Genomic DNA, 27,883 nt, shown 5'->3' on the forward strand with positions numbered 1-27,883 from the left:
ACAGGACGGCACCTGCCCTGCCCCATCCCTGGGATGCAGCACACAGCCCAGCCCCAGGTCAGCACTGCTGGTTGAGGGGCCTCACTGGGGGTACACGGGATGGGGGACCCTCCCTGCTGAGGCCGAGACAGCTGTGGATGCACCTGCCCCGCAGCCACAGGAGGCCAACGCCCCCGCAGCCTGCTGTCCTGCCCAGTGGTGCTGCCCGGATCCCTGGCCACGTCTCGTGAGAGCCAGCCACGAGGCGGGACCGGCATCCAAGCCCACGCCCACTGAGCCCTGTGGGGACAGCCACCCCTCTGAAGGGGACCCGGGTCGAGGCTGGGCTGGGGGTGCTGCTCTTCTGAGTTCACCCCTCCGAAGGGTGGGCCTGGGCCGCTCGCCCCTACAGAGTCCATGACCAAGAGTCACGGGTGGTGCCCAGCGTCCCTCAGAGAGGAAGGGGTGGGTGGGTGCCAGTCCCTCCTGCCGGTGGTCCCAGAGCGGGGCCCTGGAAGAAGAGGCCTGTGCCCCTGAGGGAGAGGCTCCAGTGAGGTCAGAGGTTAAGATGCAGGTCACGGGAGAGGCAGTGAACCCAGAAGAGGCCGCCTGGGCATCAGAAGTCTGAAGGCTGCATCAGAAGTCAGGTGTCCGCTGCTCGCCCAGCAGGCATTGGTGCGGGGTCCCCTTGGCCGCCTGGCGCCCCGGCCACCACCGCGGGACTGAGCGGAGGCCTCTGCCCTCAGGCCCGTCAGCTGGCGTTAAACAGTAGCACCTTTCCTGAGGTGCAATCCCCACAACAAACTGTGCTGTTTAAAGCATTGCCATCCGATGGGTCTTCACACGTTTGTGTCAGGAAACCGTGGCTGTCACCTGAGTGGCAAAGGTTTCCATTGTCTGGGCCCCCCCCACCCCCCGCAGCTGGCAGCCCCCCCCCCTTGCTGCCACTGGACCCACGCGGTGCAGACAGCATCACCCGCCTGTGCGCTCCGACCGGTCCTCTCACCCGGCACCCTCATCTGCTGTGCTCATCGCCCACCCCTCCTCATCGCCCTCGGGGCCCCACCCACTGGGTGACGTGTCAGCAGCCCATCACTTGTTCACGGACCTCGGGGTCACTTCCCGTCAGGGGCTATCGCGAATAAAGTGGCTGTGAGCGGCTGTGCCTGAACCTCCGTCGGGCTGGGTCCTTCTCTCTCTCCGGTCGGGCGAACCCCTGCGGTGGGGGGGGTGACCAGGGGGCAGGACTGGGCTCCCAGGGGCCTGCAAACCCGCCCCACATGGCCGTGCACCCCCCGTGGGCCAGGCGCAGGCGCTGCCCTGGCATCCTGCCACCTCGCTGAGCGCACGAGTTTATTAGTTCATTAGTGCCTTTCCCCTGTAGGTTCCGTGGAGATTTCTACATGGATGATCCCGCCATTCTGCTCATTTCTGTGCCGTCTGTGCCGGCCGAGCCTCCGCTGCCGTGTGGGACGGCGTGGGAAGATCGGCCTGGGTCCGGGTCCGGGTCCGGGTCTGGGCCCGGGTCTGGGTCCACGTCCGGGGCCGGGTCTGGGTCCGAGTCCGGGTCTGGGTCCACGTCTGGGTCCAGGTCTGGGTCCGGGTCTAGGTCTGGGTCTGGGTCCACGTCTGGGGCCGGGTCTGGGTCCGGGTCCGGGTCTGGGTCTGGGTCTGGGTCCGGGTCTGGGTCCGGGTCTGGGTCTGGGTCTGGGTCCACGTCTGGGGCCGGGTCCGGGTCCGGGTCTGGGTCTGGGTCTGGGCCCGGGGAGAGCGTAAGTCTGGGACAGTTGGGTGCGACGTGGCCGGCCGCACTGACTTTGCGGGTGCGTTCTGCCGGGTCGGGGAAGTCCTCGTGCCTAGCTCGCTGAGAGCTGTTTACTGAAGGTCTGGAGGGGGCGTTGGGTTGGGACTCATGTTCCTTCTGCATCTGCTGAGACAGTCACGTGGGGCTTCTCTCCGCTGCTGGAGAGCCTCGCACTGACCGAGGCTCCGGGCTGAGCCAGTGGCGCCGCCCTGGGATACACCCCACCCGGCCGCGACATGTCACCCCTTTCTCACATTGTTGGGGCTGACGAACCGAAGTGAAAAACGGCTCGTCTGTGTGTCCAGGACGGACGTTGTCCTGGCCGCGCTGGCGTCACGGGGTGAGCCGGGAGGCTCCCCTTCTCTCCACCGAGTTTTATGTGCTCCTCAAATGTTTTGTGGAATTTCTCAGGGCTGGTGCTTTCTCTGGGACAAGGTTTCTAACTAAATTCAAATTGTTTAATGGCATAGTCAGGTTATCCGTTTCTTCTAGACGGAACTTGGGTAGTTTTTGTTTTTCAGTGAATGTGTTCATTTCATCTGCAGTGTCACATTCAGCGGCACCACGTTACAACATGTGCTGCTATTCTTCCACTGTGTGTAGGGTCCGCAGTGACGCCTCCTCTCTCAGTCCCGGCATCTGCAGCCTGGGTCCTCTCTCTCCCCCCAGACGCGTCTGTAAGGGGTTTATCGATTTCACCGATCTCAAAGAACCAGCTTTCGGTTTCATTAATTTTCTCTGTTATGTTTCCTGTTTCCTGGATCTCTAATGTGATCTTTGCCCTTTCCCTTCTTCCGTTTTCTCCGGGTTTCACCTGCTCCCAGTTTTTCCCAGTTTCTTCGGATGGACGAGACCCGGCTCCCGTAACAAGGGCTGAGGTTGGGCTGTCGATTCCCTCCAAGGAGCGTGTTAACGGCGATGTTTTTGAAACGCTGTCTTTTCTGTTCAGAATGATGTTCCACTTGCCTGTTGGTTTCTTCGGTCATGGGAGACGAAGGTGTGGATTATTTGGTTTGCAAATATTTGAGGGTTTTCCAGACACCTTCCCGTTTGTGACTCCTCCTGTGACTCCAGCGTGGTCAGAGGACATTCTTTGCTTTGCGTGGATTAGTTTAAGCGCATCGAGACGCGCGGCCCAGAAAGTGTCGGGCTGTTCTCTGACGACAGCGGGGCCCAGTCAGTGGACTCGGTCAAGCCTCCGGCACTCCTCGTGGCTTCCGTCTACTCGCTGAGCCAGACACGGGGTGAGGGGTGTGGGGATCCCGGCACACAGTTTGGGATTTACCCGTCTGTCCTCGTCAGTTTTGCTTCATGGGTTTTTCTCTCCTGCTGTCAGCTGCATGCACACACACTTAGGGCTGCCATGTCCCCCCAGTGTCTCGAAATGAGCCTGTTTCTCCCAGGAGCCACCCTCGCTCTGCGTCCACGCTGCCCAACAGTGCCGGGCCCCCCAGAACCCTTCCGGTGCGCGTCAGCATGGTGCACACCCACGCCCCACACTTCCAGCCTGTTCGTGCCGGTGCGCGGAGCCGACCGTTGCGTTCTGACCCAACCTGGTAACCGGGGCAGTCTCTCTGGAACGTTCACATCACTTACATTTAGTGTGATGACCGGTGTGGTTGAGTTTAAATTTACCGCCCTGACGTTGACCATTTATCTGCCTCAACTGTTCTTTCCCCCTTTTCTAGCTGTCATCCTCTGGTAGGTTATTTCTGTGGTTGCTTTGGGGGTTAACACTTTTTTTTAAAGATTTTATTTATTTATTTTTAGAGAGGGAAGGAAGGGAGATAGAGAGAGAGAGAAACATCCATGTGCGGTTGCTGGGGGCCATGGCCTGCAACCCAGGCATGTATGTACCCTGACTGGGAATCAAACCTGCGACACTCTGGTTCGCAGCCCGCGCTCAATCCACTGAGCTACACCAGCCAGGAACACCTTTTTTCTTTTAACCCCTAACTTTAAAAAAATATTTGATCTATTTTTTCTTTTTTTATATATTCTTTTTTTTAAGGTTTTATTTATTTATTTTTAGAGAGGGAAGAGAGGGAGATGAGAGAGAGAGAGAGAGAGAAACATCAATGTGTGCTTGCTGGGGGTTATGGCCTGCAACCGAGGCATGTGCCCTGGCTGATCTATTTTTTAGAGAAGGGGAAGGGAGGGAAAGAAACATTGAGTGGTTGCCTCGCGCATGAGCCCCGACCAAGGACCTGACCCAGAACCCAGGCAGGTGCCCTGGCCAGGGACCAAACCGGTGCCCATTGGCTTTGCAGGACGAAGCCGCCCTGGCTGGGGCCAGGAGAGGCCCTCTTGGAGGTACTGGTGCAGTTCCTGTTTCCCGTGTCCCTCGCTGTCTGGTGTGGCTCCAGGTCTCCAGCCGGCACTGTTCCCCTCTGCCCAGAGGACAGGCTCACTCAGCATCAGTGTAGGGCTGCCGCCAGATCCTCCGTTCCCCCAGCTCCGTGGGTCTGAAGAGCCCTCGCTGGCCTGTGTCCCGAGGGCCTCTTCGCTGGCGCAGAGCACAGATCTACGGCTTCTCTCCCTGGCACTTGAAACTTACCGCTCGCTGCCGTGTGGTCAGCAACACATCAGCTCCTGTCTCTCAACGTCCGCTTCTCTGTTCCCACATACAGAAGGCACCTGCTTTCCTTGGGAGGCTCTTCAGCTATTCTGTTTATAACTGTTTTTCAGCATTTTTTAAAAAAGATTGGATTTATCTATTTTTAGACAGAGGGGGAAGGGAGGGAGGAAGAGAAGGAGAGAAACATCAGTGTGTGATTGTGTCTTGAGCGCCCCCAACTGGGGACCTGGCTCGCAACCCAGGCACATGCCCTGATCAGGAATTAAACCGGTGACCCTTTGGTTCCCAGGCCCGCATTCAATCCCGTGAGCTACACCAGCCAGGGCTGGGTTTTTTTTTTTTTCTAGCATTTTGACAGTGACATACTTGCCTTGGTGTAGTTTTCTTCATGCTCCTTGTGCTTACGTTTTCTTGAGCTTTCGGGAACTGTGGGGTTATGTTTTCCAATACATCTGGAAAAAGTCGGGCTGTTTTTTTCATAAAACAGTTTTTATTTCTCACCTCTGCCCCCTTTCCTGGGGCCTCCGATGCCCCCGACACACTGGCTGACCGCCTCGCACTGGCCTCATCTGATTCCCAGCATTCCCGGTTTCACCCGGAGAGTGTCTGTTGCCATGTGTTCAAGGTCATCAGTCTTTTCTTCCACAGTGTCCTTATTCCCACCCCATGTATTATTTATCTCATATATTACGGTTTTCCCCTCTGGAAGTCCAGTTGGAGGCTGAAAATTGTTTCCATGTCTGCTCACTGTGACCAGTCTTTCAGCATCTCCCCAGGGGGAGGGAGTCCCAGTGAGCATGTGTGACGCTCTCCTCTGCCAATTCTCCCCCCTTTGCTGTTCCCGGCTTGTTCGAGTGACCCCCCCTCAGCGTCAGCTGTAGCTCCGGGCCTCTTTCCACGCCTCCCAGTTCTGGGACGGGTGTCCAGCCTTCTGTGCCCCACCTCGTCGGGGTGCCGGCTCATCCCGTGTTCTGAATGAGAACCCTATGCATTGCTTGCACCTGTTCTGCGACCCAGTTACCTGGAAACACATCCTTCTGGGCCTTGCCGCCAAGCTCAGGGGCGGGAAGCGCCAGAGCCTCATGACGTCGGCAGGACCCTTCTCTTCCCTGACTGACGCTCCCTACATTGGTCACAAGGTTCTCAGGGACCGTGTGTGTCCCGTGTGGCTCTCTCCCACCGAGCGGCACCTTCCCAGGTCCTTCCCAGGTTCTCCCCACTCTCACACCCACCTGTTCTCCTCCGAAGCCTTGAGGCGTGCCTTCGCAGGTGCCTGCGGTTCCCTTTCTGTGCCGCCCTCTCCTCTCTGGGACTCTCACCCCAAGAACTCCACCTGCCTGACCCTCCGGCTGGCCCGCCCCACCCCTGTCTGCAGGGGACACCAGGCTCCGCAGGGAACAGGGCCGTCCTAGGCTCCCCCTCGCTCGTCTGCTGTTTCTCACGGATCGCTGTCTTTTCCTTCCGTGATGTCTGGTGTTTTGGGTGTTTTTCACGTGCACTTGTCTCCACTGAAATCTTGTGCATGTGCTGCCTCAGGCGAGAGCGTGCCGGTCCAGCCTGTCACCCGCCTGGAGCAGGAGCAGAGCCCGCGCAGCAGCCGCTCCCACCTCCCTGCCGAGCGCCGTCCCCTCTGTGTGTGTGTGTGTGTGTGTGTGTGTGCGCCTCATCGGGACCCACGCCTGCTGCTAAGACTCCACCTCTGTGAGGGCTGGGGCCGCTGCACCCCGCATCTCCAGCTGGCGGCACAGCGGGCTCGGGGGGGCCAGGCTCAGCTCGTCACGGTCGAACGATGACCAGATGACTAGCAAATTAATCCTTCTTGGGGCTCACCTGGGCAGGGCAGGTGGGAGACAGAAACTCCCACAGTCCTCACTGTCATCCTGCGGGATCGGGTTGCAGGTGTGGAGACCCAGACCCAGCCTTTAGGGAACTAACTGCCCTGAGCCTCACTTGAAAAGGGGGAGGATTTGATCGGGTTCTGTATCCCGGGACAGTTGTCAGGAGGGGGCCGTGGGAGCCCGCTGGTCGGAGGCGCGCAGAAAGCGGCCTGGGCTGGCGCTGGGGCTGGGCGGGCTTGGCGCTGCTGTGGGGAGCCGGGCAGAGAGGCGCGGGCGGCGCCGGGCCGGGCCGGGCTGGGCCGCAGCGGGGGAGGGGAGCCGCCGCGCCCAGTGCCTCCGCCAGGGGGCAGCGCGTCCCCGCGCAGGGAGTCCGTCTGAGCCGTGGGCACCTTCCGCCCCGGGGCGGAGCGCAGAACCCAGGACGCTCCCCTCGCACTCACACCCCCCGCAGGAAACACGCTTCCCCACCTGTCTGGACTGCCACCCCACCTGAGCCCAATCACCTGCTGTGACCCCTCCCCACCGCCCACCTTGTCCCTCCGCCCACTTCCTGTTCTGACCGCCTCCCGCTTCAGGGCTACCTTCGCACACACCTGCCCTCGGCAGCCTGCGCACCTGTGGAACCCTTCACGGCCGGGTGGTGTCTCCTCACGAACCCGTCCTGGAAGTCCGGAGTCCAGGGCAGCCGGGGACCTCTCCGCCCACTCGCCGTTTTGCCCCCCAGTGCCGGCCTCGGGTCCTCGGGTCGGCCCTGACGGGGGCGGCTCGGGGTGGCCTCCCACCGGCCTGTGGAGCCTGACTCCGCATTCAGGACGGCCTCTCAGATCTGCCTTCTGGCCTCCGCTGGCCCACACGCGCTCATACGGGTCCAGAGAAAGGGTTTGGGGACCTGCCTCCTCACTGACTGGGGAAGGGTGGGCAGGCTGGGCCCCGATGCGCCCCGGGCCCTGATGGCTGGCACCCCTCACTGAACTGTCCCCTGCCCTGGGGACGCTGGCCTGCAAGGCGTCCCCAGTTCCAGTCTTCCCTGGAAGGCTTCCTGGAAGAGGGGCCTCCTGAGAGGGGAGAGGATGCTCCAGGCAGTGCTCCTGATGAAACACCGCGGGCAAAGGCCCCGGGGAGCCAGGGAGGGCATTGCACGGGGGGGGGGGGGGGGGGTTGTAATTTGGGCAGAGCTGGGTCAGAGATGGGCAGGACCCAGGCACCCAGGGCCTCAAAGGTCACGGGGTTTGTGTCGTGGGCTCTGGCGAACCACAGAAGGGTCAGGGTTGTGTTTACAAATGATTTTCAGCCCTGGCTGGTGTAGCTCAGTGGATTGAGCTCGGGCTGGGAACCAAAGTGTCCCAGGTTCGATTCCCAGCCAGGGTACATTCCTGGGTTGCAGGCCATGACCCCCAGCAACCGCACATTGATGTTTCTCTCTCTCTTTCTCTCTCCCTCCCTCTCTCTCTCCCTCCCTCTCCCTCTCCCTCCCTCCCTTCCCTCCCTAAAAATAAATAAATAAAATCTTTAAAAAAAGGTTAAAAAAATGATTTTCGATTCACGTGACATGACAGTGGAGGAAAGCCAGGGGGAGCCGGGACCAGTAGGAGCTCGGGCCGGAGAGGACGAGAGGACAGTGTGGGTGTCTGAGAGACTGACGGGTGGAAGTGGGGGGGGGGCACGGGGGCCAGCTCGTGCAGGGTGCCCGGCAGGGGAGGGCAGGTGGGGCAGTGTGGAGAGGGGACCTCAGGGGAGCTCCACTCCTCAGCCTCTGTCAGTCCCGGAGGCGCCACGGACCGGCTGGGAGCTCTCGGGTAAATCCCCTGCCTTCTCTGTGCCTGCATTTGTGCGTCTGCACCAGGTGACAGACACCTGCCTCATCCTGAGGATTAAAGGAGGCGCCGTGTGTGTTGTTCTCTGCTGCTATCATTACTAAGGTCCTTGTGTTGTTATCAGGAGCAGGTGAGAGGCTCGAAGCCTGCTGGTGGGCGGTGGGAACACACCTGCCCTCCGTCAAGGGCACCAAGTAAGCCTGGCCTCCACATCGGGCCGCTTTGGTCCGGGGCTGGGTTTTGGATCACGCCTCTGCCTCCGACATCTCCACGAAACACGGACCCGAAGCCCAGAGCGCCCGAGGCCAACCAGTTTTTCTCTCCTGGGCAGCCGGATGCAGCTGGCCAGAGGTCAGCTCTGGGGGTGCGAGGGAAGAGGGTACCCTGCTTTTGGGGCCTCTGAGGCGGTTGCAAAGAGGTGCAGGTGTGGGGTGGGCTCCGAGGCACCTGGCGTTGCGCGGAGCTTGGTGGGGGCGGGGCCGCGGCCAAGGCTGGCGGCTGGGACCTGGAGGAGGCGGGCCCGGGTGGAGGCAGGGCCGGACGGGGGCGGGGCTGCGCCCCGGGGTGCTGCCCCGCCCGCGGGCCTCCGCGGCGCAAGGGTTAAACCCTCGGGCCCCGCGGGCGGGGCGAGCGCGCGCCCGGATTGGCAGAAAGTTCGGCCGCGGGGCGGGGCGAGAGGAGAGTGGGCGGGCCGCGGCGCACCGATTGGCGGAAAGTTGTGCCGGGGCGGGGCGCGCGGCGGGCTCGGCGCTCGCTCCGGGAGAGTTGACAAAGCCCCGCAGGGAAGGACGCCTCGCGGCGCGCCGCCCCGGGCCCCTCGCCCCGCCGCCCCGGGACCCCGGCGCCGGCCTCTGGCCCCTAGACGCGATCTCGCTGCCCACCCTGCCCCGGACTCCGGCCCCGGCCCGAGCCGCCTGCGCCCAGGTAGCGCCGCGCCGTCCCGAGGCCGGGCCCGGGGGCGCGGGGCGGCGGGGTGCGGCGCCCGGGGCGGCGATGACCGCCCAGCGCGCCCCGCGGGCCCGGCCCTGAGCCCCAACGCCCGCAAGCCCCGCCGAGGTGAGCCCCTCCGCGCTCGCTTGCGGCCCCTGGGAACGACTGGGGAACCGAGTGCAAGGGTCGGGGTCCGGGGTCCGAGGCGCAGGCCGGGAGGGTCATGGTCCCTGATCCGCGGGGCCGCCACTGGGCACTGGCACGCGCCGTCGCTGCTCCCGCCCGCTCCAGGGTCTTGCGCGCCCCGCCCCCCCGGCACCCCACGTGGCCCCCTCCAGCGCAAATTTGTCCGCTAATGGCGCAGGCGATTATCTGCGGGGCCGCCGGTGTTGTGTGTCCCGCGGGCAGGCCCGAGTTACAAGAGCCAGGAATCCAGACGGTGCTTAGAGAGGGGGCGGCGGGGAGGCGGTAATTAGTGTAAACCCTTTGTCTGCTTTGATACCCACGGTCTCCCCGCCGCCGCTTCCTCCGCCCGGAGCACCGGCCCGCACCCCACCCCCGCGCTCGGGGGCCCTAGGCCGGAGGGTGGCGCCCCGCACCCCGCGCGCCAGTGACCACCCCCCCTAAACTCCCAGGTCCGGACAGGCCGAGATGACGCCGAGCCCCGCGTTGCTGCTGCTGCTGCTGCTGCCGCCGCTGTTGCTGGGGGCCCTCCCGCCGGCCGCCGCCGCCCGAGGTGAGTCCTGGCGCCCGGCCCAGCGCCCCGGCCTCGGCCAGCACCGCCCCTTTCCCTCCGGCCCTCAACTCTGCCCCAGTGCCCGCCTGGCGCGTGCCTGCGCCCCGCCCCTGACGGCTCTTGCTAGTGGCCCCTCACCTGCAGGCCCCAGCTCACCCGCGGGGCACCCTTAGCTCACCTTTGGGGTTCCCCCATTTTATCCATAGGGTACCCCTAACTTACCTCTAGCTCACACAAGAGCCCCCATTACCCATGGTCCCTCCACTCATCCATTGGGAGTCTCAGCTCACCCAGAGGGTCCCCTCTGACCCCCTGGGCACCCCAGTTCACCTAGGGGGCCCCACAGTTGCTGGCAGGGTGGGCTCTGGCCCCCGCTCCCCGCAGGACACATATCCATATCCACATGAGAACCTGCAGTTGAGGGTGGCTGGTCACCTTGGATTCTTGAGCGTGGGCTGTTTGGCCACAGGACCCAGTTAAGTCCTGTGGTGGCCAGGGTGCAGTGTGGTGACAGTGGGGACATTCTTGGGGTCTGGGATTCACGACCCAGCCCTGTGCCTGCCCACCCTCAGATACAGAGTCCCCAGCCCCTGGGGGTGCTGTACTGTGGCGGGGGGCTATATCAAGACAGACCCCAAGGACGGCCTACGTGAGGCTGGACATGGTGCCCTTGGCCTGCACCATGCTGGAGCCCGGTGCATGCTCACACCCCTGACGTCCAAGTGGGCCGGCCTGGGCTGCCCCTGAGGGGCCCCTGCCCTGCCCCCAGCCCCAGCCAGCGGGGGCATCGCAGCTGATGGGTAACGGGCGATGTGTGCCCACAGATTCTTGCCCGCCATGGCCTGTGCTGGCTTCCCCTCAGCTAGGCGGGACCTGTGGCCAGGCCGGCCCTTTGGGTGTGCTGACCACTCAGGATCGTCCTTGCCCTGTCCGCCAGTCCTATGAGGCTTGGAACCCCTCCCCTGCCGCACAGTGGGCGCAGCGAGCCCTATGCGGCCTTATATGGCCACGTTCGGGTGTTGGGTGGCGGGTGGCGGCCCAGGTGGGCCTCATGCCACGGTGCCCCCCTCCCTGCCCGCCCAGTCGGGCACTGGCCGGCTGGCTTGAGGGTGGGGGCCGCCCAGCCATGGCTGGGCTGGGCGGCGTCCTGGGCGCTGCGGACACTCGGGTCATGCTCAGCAAGGCCCCCGGCAGCCAGTGGCCCAGACTCTGACTCTTCCTTTATCTGTCCGGACGCCCCCATCCCCACACCTGCCTGTCCCCTGGCCACTACGCCAGGGAGGCTCTGCAGGCTGCTGTCCTGGCTTGGTCGTTGGTGGGAGCCCGAGGCGGAGCGGGGGACGGCGGTGGCCAGGGGATGGCAGTGGGCAGCAGGGCCCGTGCTGACGCCGAGGGGCCCTGGCGGGCCACACCCTGCTCGGTGCCCCTCAGCTTGTGCCGTGGAGCTGCGCCTGGCATCCAGCTCTGCTGGCGCGGCGCAGCAGGGAGCCGGCGGGGGCCGCCGTCCAAAGGCAGGGCCTCTGTGGTTTCGGGTGGGGGTGGAGGCCCTCCTCCTGAGTCGCACTGGCTTCCCTCCGGGCCTGGACTCCAGGCTCTCCCACTTCCCGGGTGAGCGGGTCGGGGTGGGCCTCCCCTGGGCGGGCGAGCCGGACCGGCGCACAGCGCGTGTGGGGTGTTTTGAAAGCCGCTCTCCCCGTGGTGTCGCCACTTCTGGAGGCGGCACATCTCTGGAGCCGGATCATGTTTTCGAAGTTCCCCTTTTCCCAAAGTTTCACAATCGCGGTGGGTTTGTCTTGAACTGTTTTTTTCCAAAGCTGAGGAGAGATAGAATTTGGCTTTCTCCATTTCCATTTTATTCCTCACCGTGGGAGCCCGAGAGGTTCAGAACGAAATACTTTTCTCAAATAGCTTTAGAAGAAGGTGTGTCGGGGGTTTCTGGGAGGTGCTGCCCTTGAACTTCTCCGAGGATGGCGGTGCCGCAGAGTGGTCCCTGAGCAGCCAGCCGGCCCTCCAGGTCGCGCCAACTGAACGCAACACTGACCCCGGGGAGCCGGGTGCTGGCCGAGTGTGGTGCCCCCCCGGGGGGCGGGGGGAGGGCAGGCTGGTGCTTCTGGGTCTGCGGTGTGTGTGACTCAGTGGGGACGTGTGTGAGCATCAGAGGGCCACGGCCTCCAGCCAGGCCGCAGGGACCTCCCCCCGGCCCCCCAGGCCCCACTGGGCAGCGGCTAGCCAGAGGGAGGTGGACTGAGGTGGACAAGCGGGAGCCAGGCCCAGGCACTGCCAGGTGGGGTGAGGGCCAGCCGCCTGGCGTCCTCAGGCCCCACTCCTGGAAGGGAGAATAAATCACTGTCCCCTCGGGGGTGGGGGGGGGGCAGCAGTGAACAAAGTCTCCTTTGGCTGGGCCTGGAAACACAGGCCCTTCCCCATTGTGCGGGATCAATGGGCCTCCAGCGCCCGCCAGGCGCCTCGGCCGGCCGGGGAAATGTTGGTTTTCCCCTAGCGGTGGCCCCAGCCTGTGGCTTGCCCAGGGCCGGGCTCTGGCCCTGCTGGCCGTCCCGGGGAGGCAGGCCGTGACGCTGTGCGCTGGCCGCTGGCCGCTGGCCGCCGGCCCACCGTGGGTGTCCTCCTTGGCCTCGTGTGGCTCATTCTGTGCCTCACCTGGTGTGTCCCGGTGAGAGCCTCGGCGGGCAGGTCTGAACGTGGAGGGGAGGGGTCCCCAGGCCGCTGTGCCGGACCCCACAGGCACCCTCTCCAGGGCTGTGGTCCCTGCCGCCCGTCATCTGTTCCTCCTGGTGGTGGCCCTGGGGTGTCCGGCCAGGCTTCTGTCGGGGCCCTGTCCTCGGCCTACAGGGTGTGTGTGGGGGTGCTGCCACCCAGGGCCCACAGCCCAGGCTGGCTCGGGGGAGGGGGAGAGGCATGGGCATCATGGGGCTGGGCCAGGACAGGCCCAGGAGGAGAGGAAACGCTTCCAGGTGGGCGTCTCTGGGCGGAGGGGCCGTGCACCTGGGTCAGGGTGCACATCTGGGATACGTGGGTGCCTTGGGGTAGCTGGACTGGGGACTGGGTGGAGAACAGGCCTGGGCTGGGATGAGAGGCTGGTTGGCTGGGGCGTTCACGGGGTTGTGGGGGATGTTCTACCTGTCAGCAGCCCGGTCCCCGGTGAGGAGCCTGCACCGGGTGTGCCTGCACTGGAGTCCAGCAGGTCTGGGCCCTGCCCGCCCTCACCCTCCCAGACCCGCCTCACCCCCGCCCCTGGGAGAACCAGCATGGGTGGGGCTTCCAGGAGCTGTCCCCTGCGGGAGGTGGCAGGGAGGGCGCTCAAGCAGCAGGGCTGCTGGGACCCAGGCCTCCCGTCCCGGCAGGAAACGGTTGCTTTTCTTCCGGCCTGGCGAGCGTGGCCCGGGAGGGAGTTCACGGCTGAGGAGAGGGCACGCAGCCGGGGTGGGAGGAGGGCGCTGTGCCCGAGAGAGCCTTACACCTGGGCCACGAGCCGCTCTGGCGCTCGCAGCTCCTCGCCCAGGGCCAGAGCCAGGGGCCGGGGCTGGGGCGGCCTCCGTGCTCCTGCTGCAGCTGCCCGCCCCCGGCAGGGCCTGTGGGCTCACTGCGGAGCACAGCGAGTGTGCTGCACGCCCGGAGGGCTGGGCGGCCCAGCCCTGGGCCCGCCCCCGAGGAGCGCGCTGTGGCCCTGGGCCGAGGGGCAGGTGGGGCAGGCGTGGGTGCGTGTGAGGGCTCTCCGCCCTGCAGGAGCCCTGGCCGCTGGGCGGGTCGGGCTGTCCAGCACGTGAGTCCTGACAGCACGTAGGGCATCGGCTCTGCTGGCCTCTGGCCCTGGGGTTCCCAGCTCAGGAGACGCCCCGCCACGTTTCCAAGGCCTCAGGCGGACGTGGGCACTCTGGTGGTCAGGGTCCCACACTGGCACTCGAGGGAGGGCTCAGAGGAAAGGGCCTTCTGGGTGCGTGACAGCTGGGGTGGGGTGGGGCCCCCCGAGGAGCCTGTGATGGGCCCCAAGTTCCAGGTGAGCGGTGTTTGCGAGCAGCAGGGTGGAGGGGCCAGCCTGCAGTCTGGCGGGCCCGGCACGGTCTGGACGTGAGGCCCCTCGGTGGGAGCTGCGGCGGCAGCGGGGGGTCTGGGCACCTCCCTGCTCACTGCCGGCTGCCAGTGGATTCCGTGGCTCCCCCAGGGCAGGGGCGCCATCGGGGCGACACCCTGCATCCCCGGGACAGCAGGGAGGAGGGTCCCTGTGGGCAGGGCCCCTGAGGACTCCAGGAAGGGCAGCAGGCTGACCCGCCCACCCAGAGCCCCGCTGGGCAGTAGAGGGGACTGGCCGCTGCAGCCAGCTTGCCCGTGGGGTGGGCCAGGCTGTCCCCCCGCTGTGCCCGGAGTGAACTTGTTTCCGAGGCAGCCGCCCCTCCTGCGGGTCCTGCCAGCTCTACCACAGCCCTTGGGGGCGCACGGGGGCTGCCCCGGGCCGCGCCACGGCTGGGAGCCCGTGCGAGGGTGCGTGTGTGGGCGTGTGCACACTCCACATGGGCCCGTTGCCCCCCAGACAGCTCTGTGCCAGGTGCTCTCTCACAGTCGGGCGGGGTCACAGCCCCCCCTGCCTCTCCTCCCTGCCCTCTGACCGGTCCACCGTGCTGTCCCCAGGCCTCTTGGCTCCTCCAGGAGGAGTGGGCCCAGCAGGTTGGGGGCTCCTGGCTGGAGAATTCCTTCTGCGCCAGAAACTTCTGGGGCTTCCTGGGGCTTGCGGGGGGCAGGGGCAGCCCTGGTGAGCCAGTGGTCCCCGGGCGCCCTCACTCCCACCTGTATCTGCCCCCCCAGCTTGGGTGTCACCAGCTGGGAGGCAGGTGTGGGGCGAGGCCTGAGACCGCGGTGCACCTGCCACCCCTGCGGGGCCCGGAGCAGGGCGGGGCCCGGCCCAGCCGGAGCTCAGGGTCAGCAGGTCAGAGCCCACAGACAGCCTCGGGCTGTGGGGAGAAGCCAGGCTGATGCCCCGGGACCAGGCCCCTGACAGACAGACAGACAAAGGGGGTTGGGAAGGTCACCAGGGACGGGGGTTGGGAAGGTCGCCAGGTGGGGGCAGGCTGAGGCCCTGGGTTCGGGGCTGAGCCAGGGCCCTGGAGGCCGCACGGGGCCTTGTCCCCACCCCTCCCTGTGTGTCACCTCTCCGTGCCCCCCAGTGCTCGGCTCCCCTCGCCGTCCCACGGCCCACGGGGTGAGAGGGGCATCCGCCGGGGTGACAGGAGGTTCTTGTGTTACCAGACCTGGCCGGGGGGTGACAGCAGTGGGCCTGGGGCCTCAGGCACTCTGAGGTGGGCTGTACCCCCCTGCGGGAGGTCTGCACCCACTGTTGGGGGGGTGTGCACGGGGGGGGGGAGCTGTCTGGGGGACAGCCAGCGACACGGTGTGGGTGACACCTGAGCTCCGGGGAAGCCGGGTGGGGGTGGGGCCTCCAGGTCACTGCACACCAGCCCCCCCACCCCCCACCCCTGGCCTTGTTCTCACGGCCGGGGGGGGGGGGGGAGGAAGGGGAGAGGAAAGGGGGCCAGACTTCCTCCCTGCCCCCGCCTGCGTGTTCAGCCCTCCCGGCGGCGGTGGGGAGCCCTGACCTGGTCTCTGCTGCCCCGTCTGCCCCTCCATGTGGCCCGCGTGGCCCGCCTGTGCCCATAACTTCCCACACCTATGGCTTAGACACACCTGTGGCCTAGGTGTGTGCCGGGTTGGGGGCTTCCTGGAGGAGGTGCTCACAGGGAGGGGGCTGGGGTTGGACGGGGGGTCCCTGGAGGAGGCCACGGCCCCCGCCTCGGAGCTGCTGTTGGGCTTTCCTCCTGGGCATCCCCGCACACCCCCCGGCCTCCGCCTTGCCATCGTCTCCCTGTGACGAGGGTCTGCACACCCTGCCCAGATGGCCCGGGGTGGGGGGGGGCCTGTGTCCCCAGGCCAAGCACAGAGCTACAGCCGTGTTCCTAGGGATCTGCAGGGGGTGGGCTCTCCTCCCTGGAGCCTGCTGGGGTCTCTGCCAGGGTGGGTGTGGGCGGCCCAGGGGCCTGGCACGGCCCTGGGTCGGTGTGGGGCGGGGCAGCCTGGCTGCAGGGGCGGGGAAGGGGCTGTTTGCTTTAGGATAAGGCTGGCTCCGGCCCGCCTGTCCCCCAGCACGGCTCACAGGGCTGCCCTGGGGCCACACTTCCGGCCGTCTGGCTGTCCTTGGCTCTGTCCCGCAGGATGCCGGATGGAGGGCATCACAGCCTCTCTGTCTGGAGGACTCAGCTGCTGCCGCCCGAAAGACACCCCCACTGCTCGAGCTCCGCGGCCCCCGGCCTAGGCAGGTCGGGCCTTTCCCTGCCACGGAGCCGGCTCCTTGGGGAGAGGGGGGTGTCGGGCCATCGCTCTGTGGTGCCCTCCCAGGTGGCGCTGGGGCGGGCAACCCCCAACGGGGAGGACACTGCCTCTCAGGTCAGGCACTGCCCTCCCTCCCCGTGCCTGCTGAGTGGTTGCGTGTGTCTACGTGAGCCCAGGTGGCAGCGGGGAGGCCCAGGGTGCTGGGAAGGCTGGGGGGCTCTTTGTCCTGCGGCTAGAGGCCTTGTGAATGGCAGAATCTCAGACAGTGACAGGTGGCGGACCGGGTCTGCCTGGGCGTGAAGCTGGGACCTGGTCTGTGGGCCCTGCAGCCCCCCCTCCCACTCTAGCTGGGTGGGGGCCTGGGGGGCCAGGCAGACCACGGAGGAGTTAGGGAGAGGTGGGTCTCGGACCCCTGCCACCTCTGCAGTTCTTGTCCCTTCCCAGGGACAGGGGTGGGGGTGACAGCTGGTGAGGAGGGGCTGGTGGGCAGTGTAGGGGGCCTGGGGCCATGGTGCACCGTCCAGAATCCACGTGGTGGGTGGGAGTGTCCCAAGTGGAGGCAGGGTGGGGAGTGGACTTGCATCTTGGCAGGGTGGGCTTGGCGGAGTGGGGTGTGCCAGGCAGGATGAGGGAGCCCCTCCCCACTGGGAACCAGACACCCTGAACCTGGGCCACCAGCTCCCTGCCTTAAGTGGGAGTGGTGCCCAGCCCCCCTCAGTGCCCCCAGAGAGGAGGGGGGGGCTCAGGGCTCCGGGACAGTCCCGGAGGGGGGTGGCGACGTGTGGGAAGCTGCCGCGGGAGTTTCTGTCGGACCCACGGAGGCACGTGTGGCCCTGGTTGCAAAGGCCCTGGTGTAACCAGCTGGTAATTGCATGCTGAAGGAATACCAGCTGGTGATTGGAAACACATGTGGCCCTCAGGCCCCGTTCAACAGCATCTGGGAGCCACCGCTACCTCCGGGACGCCTGTGAGGCCAGGACCCAGACACGGGCCCCCTGGGCCTGAAGTGGACGCAGCATGGGGTGGCGAGCAGGGTCCTGGAACTTGGCTGGCCGAGCCCCTGGGCAGGGCGACTGTGTCGCTGGCCGGGAGAGGACCCCTATGCGTTTGGACGCCTGTGTGTCCTTCCCAGCAGGCCCGTCCCTCCATGTCCTCCAGGCCCGGTTGCCCAACTGTCCCCGCACTTGACTCTGGAGGCCCTGAGGCCACATGCGGGCTTTCTGCCACAGTGCGGGGTGCCACGGTCCTCTCCTTTGGTGGCGCTGGGCACAGACTGCCAACCCGACAGGGACCCTGCACCCAGGGCCGGTGTACCCGCCACTCACTCTGTGACCCCCGGCCTTGGGTTAAGCCTCGTGTTGGCTGTGGTTGGCAGCAGGGAGGCCCTTGTCCAGGCACACAGGCCTGGGCTGTCAGCCACGTGGGGGCCATGTGACTCGTGCACACGTGTGCACACACATGCACACACACTGCGGTGTGTCTGGGGGGGCCGGTGAGAGCCGCCCTGCTCTCCCGGGACGTGTGCCCCGGCGAGCTGCCCCGGCGGAGCTTGGTTCCGGCTTCCGTGCAGTGGCAGGTAGCAGGTGCTCGGTGGCCGCGGCCCGGCCCGAGGGGGGCTGGGCAAATGCAGACAGTGGTCTGGGAGGAGGGCCCTGTGCCGCCGGCTCCCAGCACCTACCCCACCACTGCCACCCTGACGAGGCCCTGACCTGCCTGCAGGCCCCCCGAGGATGGCGGACAAGGTGGTCCCACGGCAGGTGGCCCGGCTGGGCCGCACCATTCGGCTGCAGTGCCCCGTGGAGGGGGACCCGCCGCCGCTGACCATGTGGACCAAGGACGGCCGCACCATCCACGGCGGCTGGAGCCGGTTCCGGGTGCTGCCCCAGGGGCTGCGGGTGAAGGAGGTGGAGCGGGGGGACGCTGGGGCCTACGTGTGCAAGGCCACCAACGGCTTCGGCAGCCTCAGCGTCAACTACACCCTCATCGTGACGGGTGAGTGCCACCGGCGCGGCGCGTGCTGGGGCCGGCCCTCCCCGAGGCCCCCACCCTGCCCCCTCCCCCACCCTCCCCCCTGGGCCTGAGCCACGCCCGCCGCCACCAGGACGCCCTGCCACCTCTTCTGAGCCCAGGATGGGGCTTGACCTCTGTCCTCTGCCCCTCGGGGACCCTTCCTCCCAAGGGTGTGCTGTCCCGGGGTCCCGGGCTCCGGGGCAGCAGGAGCCGGCGTGGGGCCCTAGTGGTCGACCCACTGAAGGGTGTGCCGGGCAGGCTGGCGGCCCTGCTGTTGGCGGTGACTTTGAGGCTCAGGTTTCGGAGTTCAGAGGGGCCGCCGCAAGCCAAGGACCTTCTGTTCTCTTCTGCCTCTGGGGCCTGGGCGGCGTCCCCAGAGACACGCCCTGCTCTCGCGGGGACCAGGCACTGGCCCCAGCCCGCCCCTGTGTGCTCCCTGTGTGGGTCCCTTGGGGAGGGGTCTCTGGGGTGGGGCCTCCCGGGGGGGGGGGCAGTGTCCTTCTGGGCACGGTGGCCCTGGCCTGCCTACCAGGGCGTGGCCTGAGCTGGGCTCCCCCTGCCGGGGCCAGGGCGGGCGCCTGAGGCAGCCTGGCCTCAGCCTTGGGCTCACAGAGGCGCGGCTGTCCTGGGGAGGGGGCATTCCTCCACAAGCCCCGCCCCCTCAGGGGCTGTGGAATGGGAGCACTCTGGGTGCCCCCCCCCACTGTCCTCTTGGAGGGGGGGGGGGGACGACAGGGTGGTATGTGGCCCATGTCACTTCACCCGGCCCCCGGCCCCTTGATGTGGGCTAGGGTTACCGCAGCTGCCGCCGGGCCTGCCCCTCCCCCCGGCCTGTAGACCCCCCGGAGCCAGGGTGGGGGGCCCACTCTCAGTCCTGCCCCCCCCAGTCTGTTGGGGTCACCTGCACCCTGGGAGTGGGCTGGGCGGGCTGTGCCCAGCTGTCCCGAGGCCTCTGAGATGGGGGGGGGGGGGTGCCTGTGGCCTTTCCAGGGCTGTCACAGCCCGGCCAGACGCCCAGGCCTGGGGACCAGCCTGGGTCTGGGAGTGCTGTGGGGACCCCTCTCATGCACCCTCCCCTCTGTAGAGGACACCAGCCCAGCCAGGGAGAGCCCGGGGCACGAGGGCTCCTCCGGGGGCCAGGAGGACCCAGCCAGCAAGCAGTGGGGTAAGTGTGGGCGACACCCCAGTCCTCGGAGCAGGGGGGCCCCCTCCGTCGGAGCCCCGCTGACCTCTCCGCCGCCCACCCGGCAGCACGGCCCCGCTTCACGCAGCCCTCCAAGATGAGGCGCCGGGTGATCGCGCGGCCTGTGGGCAGCTCCGTGCGTCTCAAGTGCGTGGCCAGCGGGCACCCGCGGCCCGACATCATGTGGATGAAGGATGACCAGGCCCTGACGCGCCCCGAGGCCAGCGAGCACAGGAAGAAGTGGACGCTGAGCCTGAAGAACCTGCGCCCCGAGGACAGCGGCAAGTACACCTGCCGGGTGTCCAACCGCGCCGGCGCCATCAACGCGACCTACAAGGTGGACGTCATCCGTGAGTGCCGGCCGGGGGGCGGGGCCGGGGCGGGGCCGGGGGCCACGCCCACATGCCGTCTCCCCTGCAGAGCGGACGCGCTCCAAGCCCGTGCTCACCGGCACGCACCCCGTGAACACCACGGTGGACTTCGGGGGCACGACGTCCTTCCAGTGCAAAGTGCGCAGCGACGTGAAGCCCGTGATCCAGTGGCTGAAGCGCGTGGAGTACGGCTCCGAGGGCCGCTACAACTCGACCATCGACGTGGGCGGCCAGAAGTTCGTGGTGCTGCCCACGGGTGACGTGTGGTCACGGCCTGACGGCTCCTACCTCAACAAGCTGCTCATCACCCGCGCCCGCCAGGACGACGCGGGCATGTACATCTGCCTGGGCGCCAACACCATGGGCTACAGCTTCCGCAGCGCCTTCCTCACCGTGCTGCCAGGTGCCCCACGCCCCGGGCCCCGCCCGCCCGCCCCCGGGGCCGTGCGCAGGCGCTCCTGACCCCTTCCGCCCTCTTCCTGGTTCTCGCCTGCAGATCCCAAGCCGCCAGGGCCGCCCGTGCACCCCTCGTCTTCAACCACCAGCCTGCCGTGGCCCGTGGTTATCGGCATCCCGGCCGGCGCCGTCTTCATCCTGGGCACTGTGCTCCTGTGGCTGTGCCAGGCCAAGAAGAAGCCGTGTGCACCCGCTCCCGTGCCCCCCGCGTCTGCGCACCGCACGCCGGTGACCACTCGGGACCGAGGCGGGGACAAGGACCTGTCGGTGTCCCCCGGCCTTGGCACCGCCGCCGGCATGGGGCTGTGTGAGGAGCTCGGGGCCCCGGCAGCCCCCCAGCACCTGCTGGGTCCAGGCTCAGCGGCTGGCCCCAAGCTTTACCCCAAGCTCTACACAGACGTGCACACACACACTCACACGCACTCACACACGCACTCACACGTGGAGGGCAAGGTCCACCAGCACCAGCACATCCACTACCAATGCTAGGTGGTGCCGGTGCTGGGGCTTCGGGTGCCCCGGGGTGGGTGCCCGGAGGCCAGGCAGGGAGCAGAGGGCCGCGGTGGGGGGTGTGCACCGGGGAAGGGTGCAGCCAGCAGCCTGGGCGCCCTGTGCGAGGCGCAGCGTGCACGAGAGACCGCCACACACACACAGGCGTGCTCTGGGCACAGCCACGCCCACGCTCGGGCCCGCGTCTCTAGTGCGCAGGGCACGCGGTGCTGGGCCGCTTGACGAGGGAAGCCCTTGGCCTGTGAGGAGGGTTTCACGGGGGCACGGTCGCCGCCCCTGCCTGGCAGGAGATCTGAGAGATGCCCTGGCTTTGCAAACCAAAAACTCCCACCCCTGCCCCACGCCTGCCCGCCTGTCTCTGCCCAGGCCTCGGCAGGTGGGCGGCTATTTTTGCCGCCACCTGTCCTGGGTGTCCAGGAGTCCCCGCGCCCTGGGCCGGGGGGTCGGGGGGTCGGGCATGGCCGTCTCAGGCCCTGTCCTGAGAGGCTGGAGCCCAGCTGGGAGTGACTCTGGTCACACCCACCTCCCACTGCCAGAGAGAAGAGGGCCTTGGTATTTATATTTATGAAATTAAGATAATATTAATGAGGAAAGAGCAGGGCCACAGAGACCTGGCCTTCCCGGGGCCCAGGACCCACCTGGCCTCGTGGCCAGGCCGGGTGTCCACTCGGGGCCAGGCACCCATCACCCCACTGTCCAAGGTGGCCCAGACCTCTGTAATTTTATATAGAGTTTGAGCTGAAGCTTCGTATATTTAATTTATTTTGTTAAACAAGAAAACGTGCATCCTTTTCCTCTAAACTAGTGTTGCTGCCTGCGTGTGCATCTGTACAAGTGTGTGCCGGTGTGTGTGTGCCCATGGACCTGCGAGTGGACCTGTGGCCTGGGCTCCAGGCAGGGACAGAGTCCCACCTTGGGGCCTGAGGGTCAGCCTGGGACCCGGCTGGAGCCCTGGCACCTGTCCCACGAACACCTCTCCACGGTGGAGCCCTGGGGCCCTCACTCGCTCCCATCCCACACAGCTGGGTGGCCTTGGAGGGCTGGGGCTGCCCTCCGAGGAGTGGGGCTGGCACCCCCCCACCCCAGGCACCTGCCACCTGCAGGGTGCCATCCCAAGGGTCTGGCCACCACCCCTGAGTGGGGCAGCAATGGGCTCACTCTCCACCTGGGGACACGAGGCTTCAACTTGCTTGGCCAGCACTTGAGGGTGGGGCTTCCTCGGGCCCGGGGGGTGGAGGTGCTGGAACCTCTTAGGAAAAGGCACTACGACAACCTGTGTGGTTCCAGCAGAGCCGCCCGTGTGAGGCACCTGACGTCCCCAGGCCTCAGAGTCAGGCGGGAAGGGCCCCGCCTGGGCTGGTGCTGGGTCTCAGCTTCTCCAGACAAGGACAGGCTTTGCAGGCTGGGACACCCACCACCCTTCCCAGGCGCTGCTGAGCCCCCCAGGGTCAAGGCCTCAGCCCCTGCCCCTCAACCCCACACTAGAGCAGCCCCTCCTCCTCTGTCTCTGAGGGCCGGGCCTCCAGTCCGCTTCCCACTCCCCCACTGGGGCCTCCAGGCAGTGTCCTTCCTTTCCACATCTCCCCGTCCCCTGGGAGGAGGCCCCACTGGAGTGGTCCTGGCTGGGGGCAAAGGGACCGCCTGTGGCGGGTGCAGTGGAAGACCTGGGCACGGGCTGCCCTGGGGAGGCCAGCTGCAGCAATTCAGGGTGCCACGGGGGCTGTGGCTGCTCACAGCTGGTGACCCCCACAAGGTCCCCAGACAGAGCAGGTTTGTGGGGGAGGGATGGACCTTGGGTAGCAAGATGTCTGTCCAGTGGTAGGGAGACCTGGGGCCAGGGGGCAAGGAGGGGCAGGCACGCTGGAGGGGCAGCCTCCAGAACCTGAAGACCCCAAGTCCTGCCCCTCTCGACCCCTAGGGATCACACAGGGGCGGGGCCGTAGCCAGCCCTGAGGTAAGGCAGGCCCACCTGGTCAGCCCACACCCCGGGGCTCAGAGGCCCCGCCTCCCACGGCCCCCTCAGCCACTGCCCAGAGTGCGTCAGCACCTCCTTGCTCCCTGCAGCCCCCCCCCTCGGTCTGCAACTGTGACCTCCCCCCCACCTCTCCTGTCCTGGGCTGTCTGCCCCTCGACACTGCCATGACCCTGGGGGACTTCAGGGCCCACTCGGACGCCCGTCGGCCCTGGCCCCCCCCACATTGCAGAGGTGCACGCAAGCTGCCCATGCCCGCACTGCCAGGATGGAGCCTCACCTCCCTGCACCCCTGTAGGGTGGGCATGGGCGTGAGGGGAGCAGCCCACCAGAGGGTAGTGGGTCCTTTCCATGGGGGGAGGCTGGCAGAGGGGAGACGGTGTCCCCAAGGAGGCGCAAAGTCTGCCCCTAACAGGTGATCGCTGACCGGCTCGCCAGCTGACCCTGCCCGGCGGCTCTCTGCCAACTGCTGCCCCGCCCCACACCTTTGTCTGGGGCATTGGGGACTTCCAGGCTGAGCACAGAGGGACTGACCAGGTCCAGGAGACAGGCGGGGGGCCTGGGGGGGCTGGTGGGACCTCGGGGAGCTGGGGGGCAAGGGAGAGGCACTGTGGCTGGGCCATCCCCCCCGGTCCCTTGGGCTCCTCTGCCCCTGCATGGCCGCCCTAGACTCCCACTGAGGCCAGGCCCTAAGGCGCCCTTGGCCACAGGCACAAAGGCCTGGGGGCAGCGGCCAAGCCTATGGGCTCTCCAGTGGGGACACAGATGCCACCATCCCCAGCTCTGCAGGGTTTTCTGGGGGGTGGGCATGGTCGGGGCCTGCCCGGGGTCCCAGGCTGGAGGTGGGTGAGGGGGTCAACTGTGGGGTTTCAGGGCGACCCTCAGAACAGGCCATTCCGGGATACTTGGGTGCCCTTGGTGGGTGCAGGGCACTGGGTGGGGGTGCCAGGAGGGCACGGCTGCCGGCACCGAGCCAGCCAGCCGCCCGCCCTCTGATCTGCCCTGCCCGCAGCACGACAAGCCGGGCCCCTTGAAGTCGGGCGAGCTTGGAAGGGCGGTGGGGCTCTGACACCCGAGGGTGTGACTGCCCCCTGCCACTGCCCAGCTTTCCTGGCTTCAAAGGGGTGTCGGTCAGCCGGCCGGCCAGCAGCTGTCCTGGGGCAGGGGGGGCCCGAGGCTGATGCCAGGGATGGGGCAGTATGGCCAGGGGCCAAGTGTGAGGGGTGCGGGTGCAACCCTCCCCCCACGGGCCTTGTGTTGGGGGTGCTGGCAGGAGATCAGAGCCTTGTCTTGGGGCCAGGCCAGGGACATTTGGGGGACTCAGACTTGGCCTGGGCCCAGAGCACAAGGTCAAGGGTTCCTGGGGGCTGCTGTGTGGGGCCTGCCAGGGCAGGGACCTGCTGTGGGGGCCGGATGGAAGACGCCCCCCGATGACTTGCCCAGAGCCAGGGCACAAGGACGGGCGGGCCTATGGGGTGGGGGCTGCCTGGAGGTGGGGCACAGAGGCTGGGCTCCCCGTGTGGCCCCCCGGCTGGGGCGTGGGGGAGCAGCCCCTGCTGTGTGACGGGCGGCAGCAAGTCCAACACGAGGAGCCTCTGGTGGCGGGAGCCCAGGGCACTCCGTGAGCTGTCCGTGGTGGGCAGGGGCCACTGCAGCTGCTCGTCACACCGAGGGGCTGGGTCCGAGGTGGGGCAGGGAGGGCCTGGCCACTGCGGGGGCTCCCTTGGGGCCCTGTGCTGACCTTGCCCTGGGCCTGGCCTGCACGGTGAGGCCCAGCATCCAGGCCCGGTTGGGCTCAGGGCCTTCCCAGGACGGGCTGGGTGGGCGCCGGGATGTGGTGGGGGAATCTGGTGGGGGCCAAGGGCTCTCCTGAGAGACAGGGAGACTCAGCCACCAGTGTCCCAGGGCCCTGGTCTTGGGGTTCACTGTAAGGGCTCAGGGAGCGGTCTCTGAGGAGGGGAAGGTTTGCCTACAGGGTGCTGTCTCCACCCAAGGCTGAGCTGGGTGCTGAGCTCATCAGACCCCTGTGACCCCGCAGCACAGGCCCCCAGCGGGCAGGCCCGGGGTGGCTGGCCCACGGTGTCCCGGGCCCTGCTGCCCCAGTGTGCACGGAGCCTGTTTGAAGCTGGCGCATTCACGGCCGGCAGTGCTTGGTCCTGAAGTCAGGCTCCCAACCTGGGCAGCGCCCCGTCCACCAGCCCCTCCCCCGGGGCCACGTGGCCGGGCCCTCAGCAACCCACCCGAAGCCTGGCCAGGCTGCCGCCCGGCCTGGGACCGACCCCATCCGCAGCTCTGTCCTCCAGCACTGACTGCCCGGCCCTGCCTGAGCCCTGGTCAGTCCTCACCGCGGGTCCAGGCCCCCACTCGGGTCCACGCGCTTCTGTGGCCAGAGGTGGCCGCCCGTGCAGGCCCCAGACCCGACAGACAGAGCAGGAGGCCGAGCTCCCTGCCCCTCGGGGTTCTCCTGTGGACGCCCGCAGGTGGGCAGCCCAGGAGGCTTGTCCTGGCCTCCCAGGCCCGGTCAGCTGGGGGCTTGCCCGGCAGGCTCAGGAGCCCACCCCTGCGTGCGCCTCGCTGGGCGGCGATCCGGCACGGCGTCGCCACCGGGGTGCGCCGCGGGGGCAGCCGGCACGGGGCCTCCTGGCGCTGGCTGGGCGCCCCCGGCGGTCTGGGGCAGGAGCTCTGCCGGCGGCACAGATTCCGCGTCGGCTTGGGGCTGGAGACGCCCCGGTCAGGGGGCCCTCGGCACACGTCTGCGTCCTGGGGTACGGGCTGCTTCCTTTTGGGGGGCCTGACGGTGGTGTCTGTCCGGGGTGAGAAGGCAGCGAGCCAGTGCCAGGCCCGGCGGTCAGCGCAGGGGCCTGAAGCTTCCCGGGCTGTGGCCCCGCAGCAGGGGTCACAGGGCACAGGCTGGGCACGCAGGCCGCCCGCACTGCCCTGGGGCCTGCCGCCTGCCGCCGGCCTCTCTCCTGGGCCCGAGGGGCGGGAGGCCTCCCCGGAGGCTTTGGGGAGCCCCGCCTCCCCACCCGAGAGCAGTTCCCAGGGGCCCCACCTGCCACCCTGCAGCCACGTTCTGGGGAGTGGCAGGTGCTGGCGCACAGGTGGGTGGGGGGCCCAGGGGAGGGGACCTCAGGCTGGGGCCCATGTCCACCCCTCAGGGTGCCCGAGCTGAGACATGTGCCCCATCCCAGGGCAGAGCAGGGGGACTAACGAAGGGCCTGCCGTAGCCTCAGGTGAGGGCGGGGCGGGGGCCCGAGGCTCCCCCACCGGGCGGCTGCGAGCCCCACCCCCATGCCCACGGCAGCCACTGGCATCTGGCCCTGGGCCGGCAGGTGGTGACGGCCGCCTACAGCTGGCTGCAGGGGCAGGCGCCAGCCTTGCCCTGTGCCGTGGTGGGGGTGGGGTCTGGCTGGACCCTGGGTCCTGGAAGGGTGGTCGTGAAGCACAGCCCTGGGGAGTGGGGGAAGAGGCAGGGGCATCGTGGCCCTGGGGCTCAGGCCGAGGACTCCAGGAGGTTCCGTCTGCCCCTGGGGGTCTCCACAGGGAGGGGCAAGGGCAATGGGGGCCACATGGGGGGCACAGCGGGCCAGGAGGCAGCACAGGTGGGCTTCGGTGATGAGAGGGGGGCCGGGCTCACAGTGAGGGGTGCATGCAGAGGGTCCCTCCCAGACCCCTCACCTTCCCACCTTCCTTCAAACCACCAGTATCCACGGATGACGCTTTCCCCTGGGACCGCCGACCCCTGCGCCTGTGGCGGCCCCCCTGCAAGCCGGGGCGTCCGTGCCAGCTGCCCCCGGACTGCCATACAGAAAGTGCAGCGGCCAAGGCCGACAGCGCCCCCTGATGTGTGGGTGGGAAGTGGCAGTCCTGGGCCACCGGCTCAGCCCTCGGCCCTGGGAGGCAGGGGGTGGGAGGCCAGCCCCCCCCCCACTTCGCTCTCTGTGGCCCGGGGCAGCACCTCCCACCCTCAGGGCTCCCATCTGAGTCCTCCCTCGGGGGCCCTGCGGCCACCCAGCAACTCTGACCCTCAGGGTCCTCACTGGTGACCGTGTGGACAGGGGTTGAGCCCAGGCCAGCCCCAGAGGGCACTGAGGGCCGGGGGCCGCCTGACACCCCGTCCTGGACCCAGACCCGGGGGATGTGGCAGGGGCCCCACAGAGGCAGACCCCTTCTCTCTTCACAGCTTTTCCCTCTATTTCCCCACGTTTCCCCCACAGCAGCCCGCCCTCCACGGCTCGCTGCTGGAGCCCCTCCAACACAATCGCACCGGCGCGCTGGGCGGCCACAAAGCCCCTTTTGACGGCGTCGGCGGAGCTGAACTAACAGTGGGGGCGGGGCGGGCAGGCAGGCGAGGCCCCCGGCGTCCTCACGGGAGCGGGGGTGCACCGGGGCCGCACTGGGACCCCCGCCCGGGGCTCTGCCAGCCTGAGCCTGTGCCGCTTCTGGCCGTGAGGACGGCGCCCCCTCTCCAGGCTCCCCGGGTTGAAGGGCCGACGTCACCAGGGCCTGCTCCGAGCTGCCCACTGGCCTGGCTGCCGAGTGGGCGGTGGGGGGAGGGGGCTAGGCTTGGAGTGCGCCCCTGTGCCCGGCAGCCTGTCTGGGTGCCGACGGCGCTGCACGACGAGGAGGGGGCGGGCTCTCTGCTCCACGTCGCCCACCCAGGGGCTCAGGAGGGCTGGTCTCGGGTGGCCACCCCTGCACACGGGAGCGCCCCTGAGAGCGGGGTGGGAGGCACTGCAGGACGCAGAGTTGGGGTTGTGGCACCAGGCGGTGGGGGGCTGTGGCCCGTCTCCACCTCGCCCTCTTGGGGACCTGGACCCTATCCCTGCTTGACTCCCTGCAAAAGCCACCCTGAGCCTGAGGTACCCCAGACACTTGATGACTGGGGGGGCGGGCGGTGGGGGGGGCTGGACAGACAGCAAACAGACATCGGGGGTCTTTGCTTGCAGTCCAGGAGGGTGGCTGGACCAGCACTGGGCCGGAGGGGCCGCGGGCCGGCTGGGCTGGCGACAGGAAGTGTCTGTGCAGGGGAAGGTGCGCGGCTGGCCCCGCCTCCGGGTGCGTGGGGACTGCTGGGGAGGACAGCGGCGCAGCACGGCCAGCGGAGGTTCCCGGGCTCCCCGGCGGGGGCGGGTGCCCAGGGCCGCTGTGCACAAGGCCCGGCAGGCTGGCCAGAGGAGTCTGGTTTGGCTGCAAACACAAACGTCGCCCGCGGGGCCGGCAGGGGCAGTGCTGGGCGGGGAGTGGGCCCGGAGCGGGGCACAATCCACCCTTTGTTCCTGAGGCTGCTGGGAGCCTGCGGGCCAAGAGGAAATGGGGGGGAGCGCCAGCCAGCGGGCCTCACCCGCCCGCAGACCTCGCCGCCA

The 27,883-nt window shown here is 67.5% G+C and overlaps 1 protein-coding gene across 2 annotated transcripts; it reads left to right on the top strand.

The window, feature by feature from the left end:
* The first annotated feature begins 8,790 nt into the window (after positions 1-8,790).
* FGFRL1 (fibroblast growth factor receptor like 1) lies at positions 8,791-21,346 on the top strand. 2 transcript variants are annotated; one of them, XM_036017878.1, is made up of 7 exons: positions 8,791-9,069; positions 9,579-9,679; positions 17,735-18,007; positions 19,110-19,190; positions 19,277-19,558; positions 19,629-19,982; positions 20,076-21,346. In XM_036017878.1, the coding sequence occupies exons 2-7, from the start codon at positions 9,595-9,597 to the stop codon at positions 20,522-20,524; spliced, it is 1,524 nt and encodes a 507-aa protein (XP_035873771.1). In that variant the 5' UTR covers positions 8,791-9,069; positions 9,579-9,594; the 3' UTR covers positions 20,525-21,346. The 2 variants fall into 2 exon arrangements, with proteins under 2 accessions (XP_035873771.1, XP_028359584.1); XM_028503783.2 differs by lacking the exon at positions 8,791-9,069 and adding an exon at positions 9,314-9,382.
* Positions 21,347-27,883: the final 6,537 nt, after the last annotated feature.

The sequence above is a fragment of the Phyllostomus discolor genome, chromosome 1 (assembly GCF_004126475.2).
Source record: "Phyllostomus discolor isolate MPI-MPIP mPhyDis1 chromosome 1, mPhyDis1.pri.v3, whole genome shotgun sequence".
Lineage (NCBI taxonomy): Eukaryota > Metazoa > Chordata > Mammalia > Chiroptera > Phyllostomidae > Phyllostomus > Phyllostomus discolor.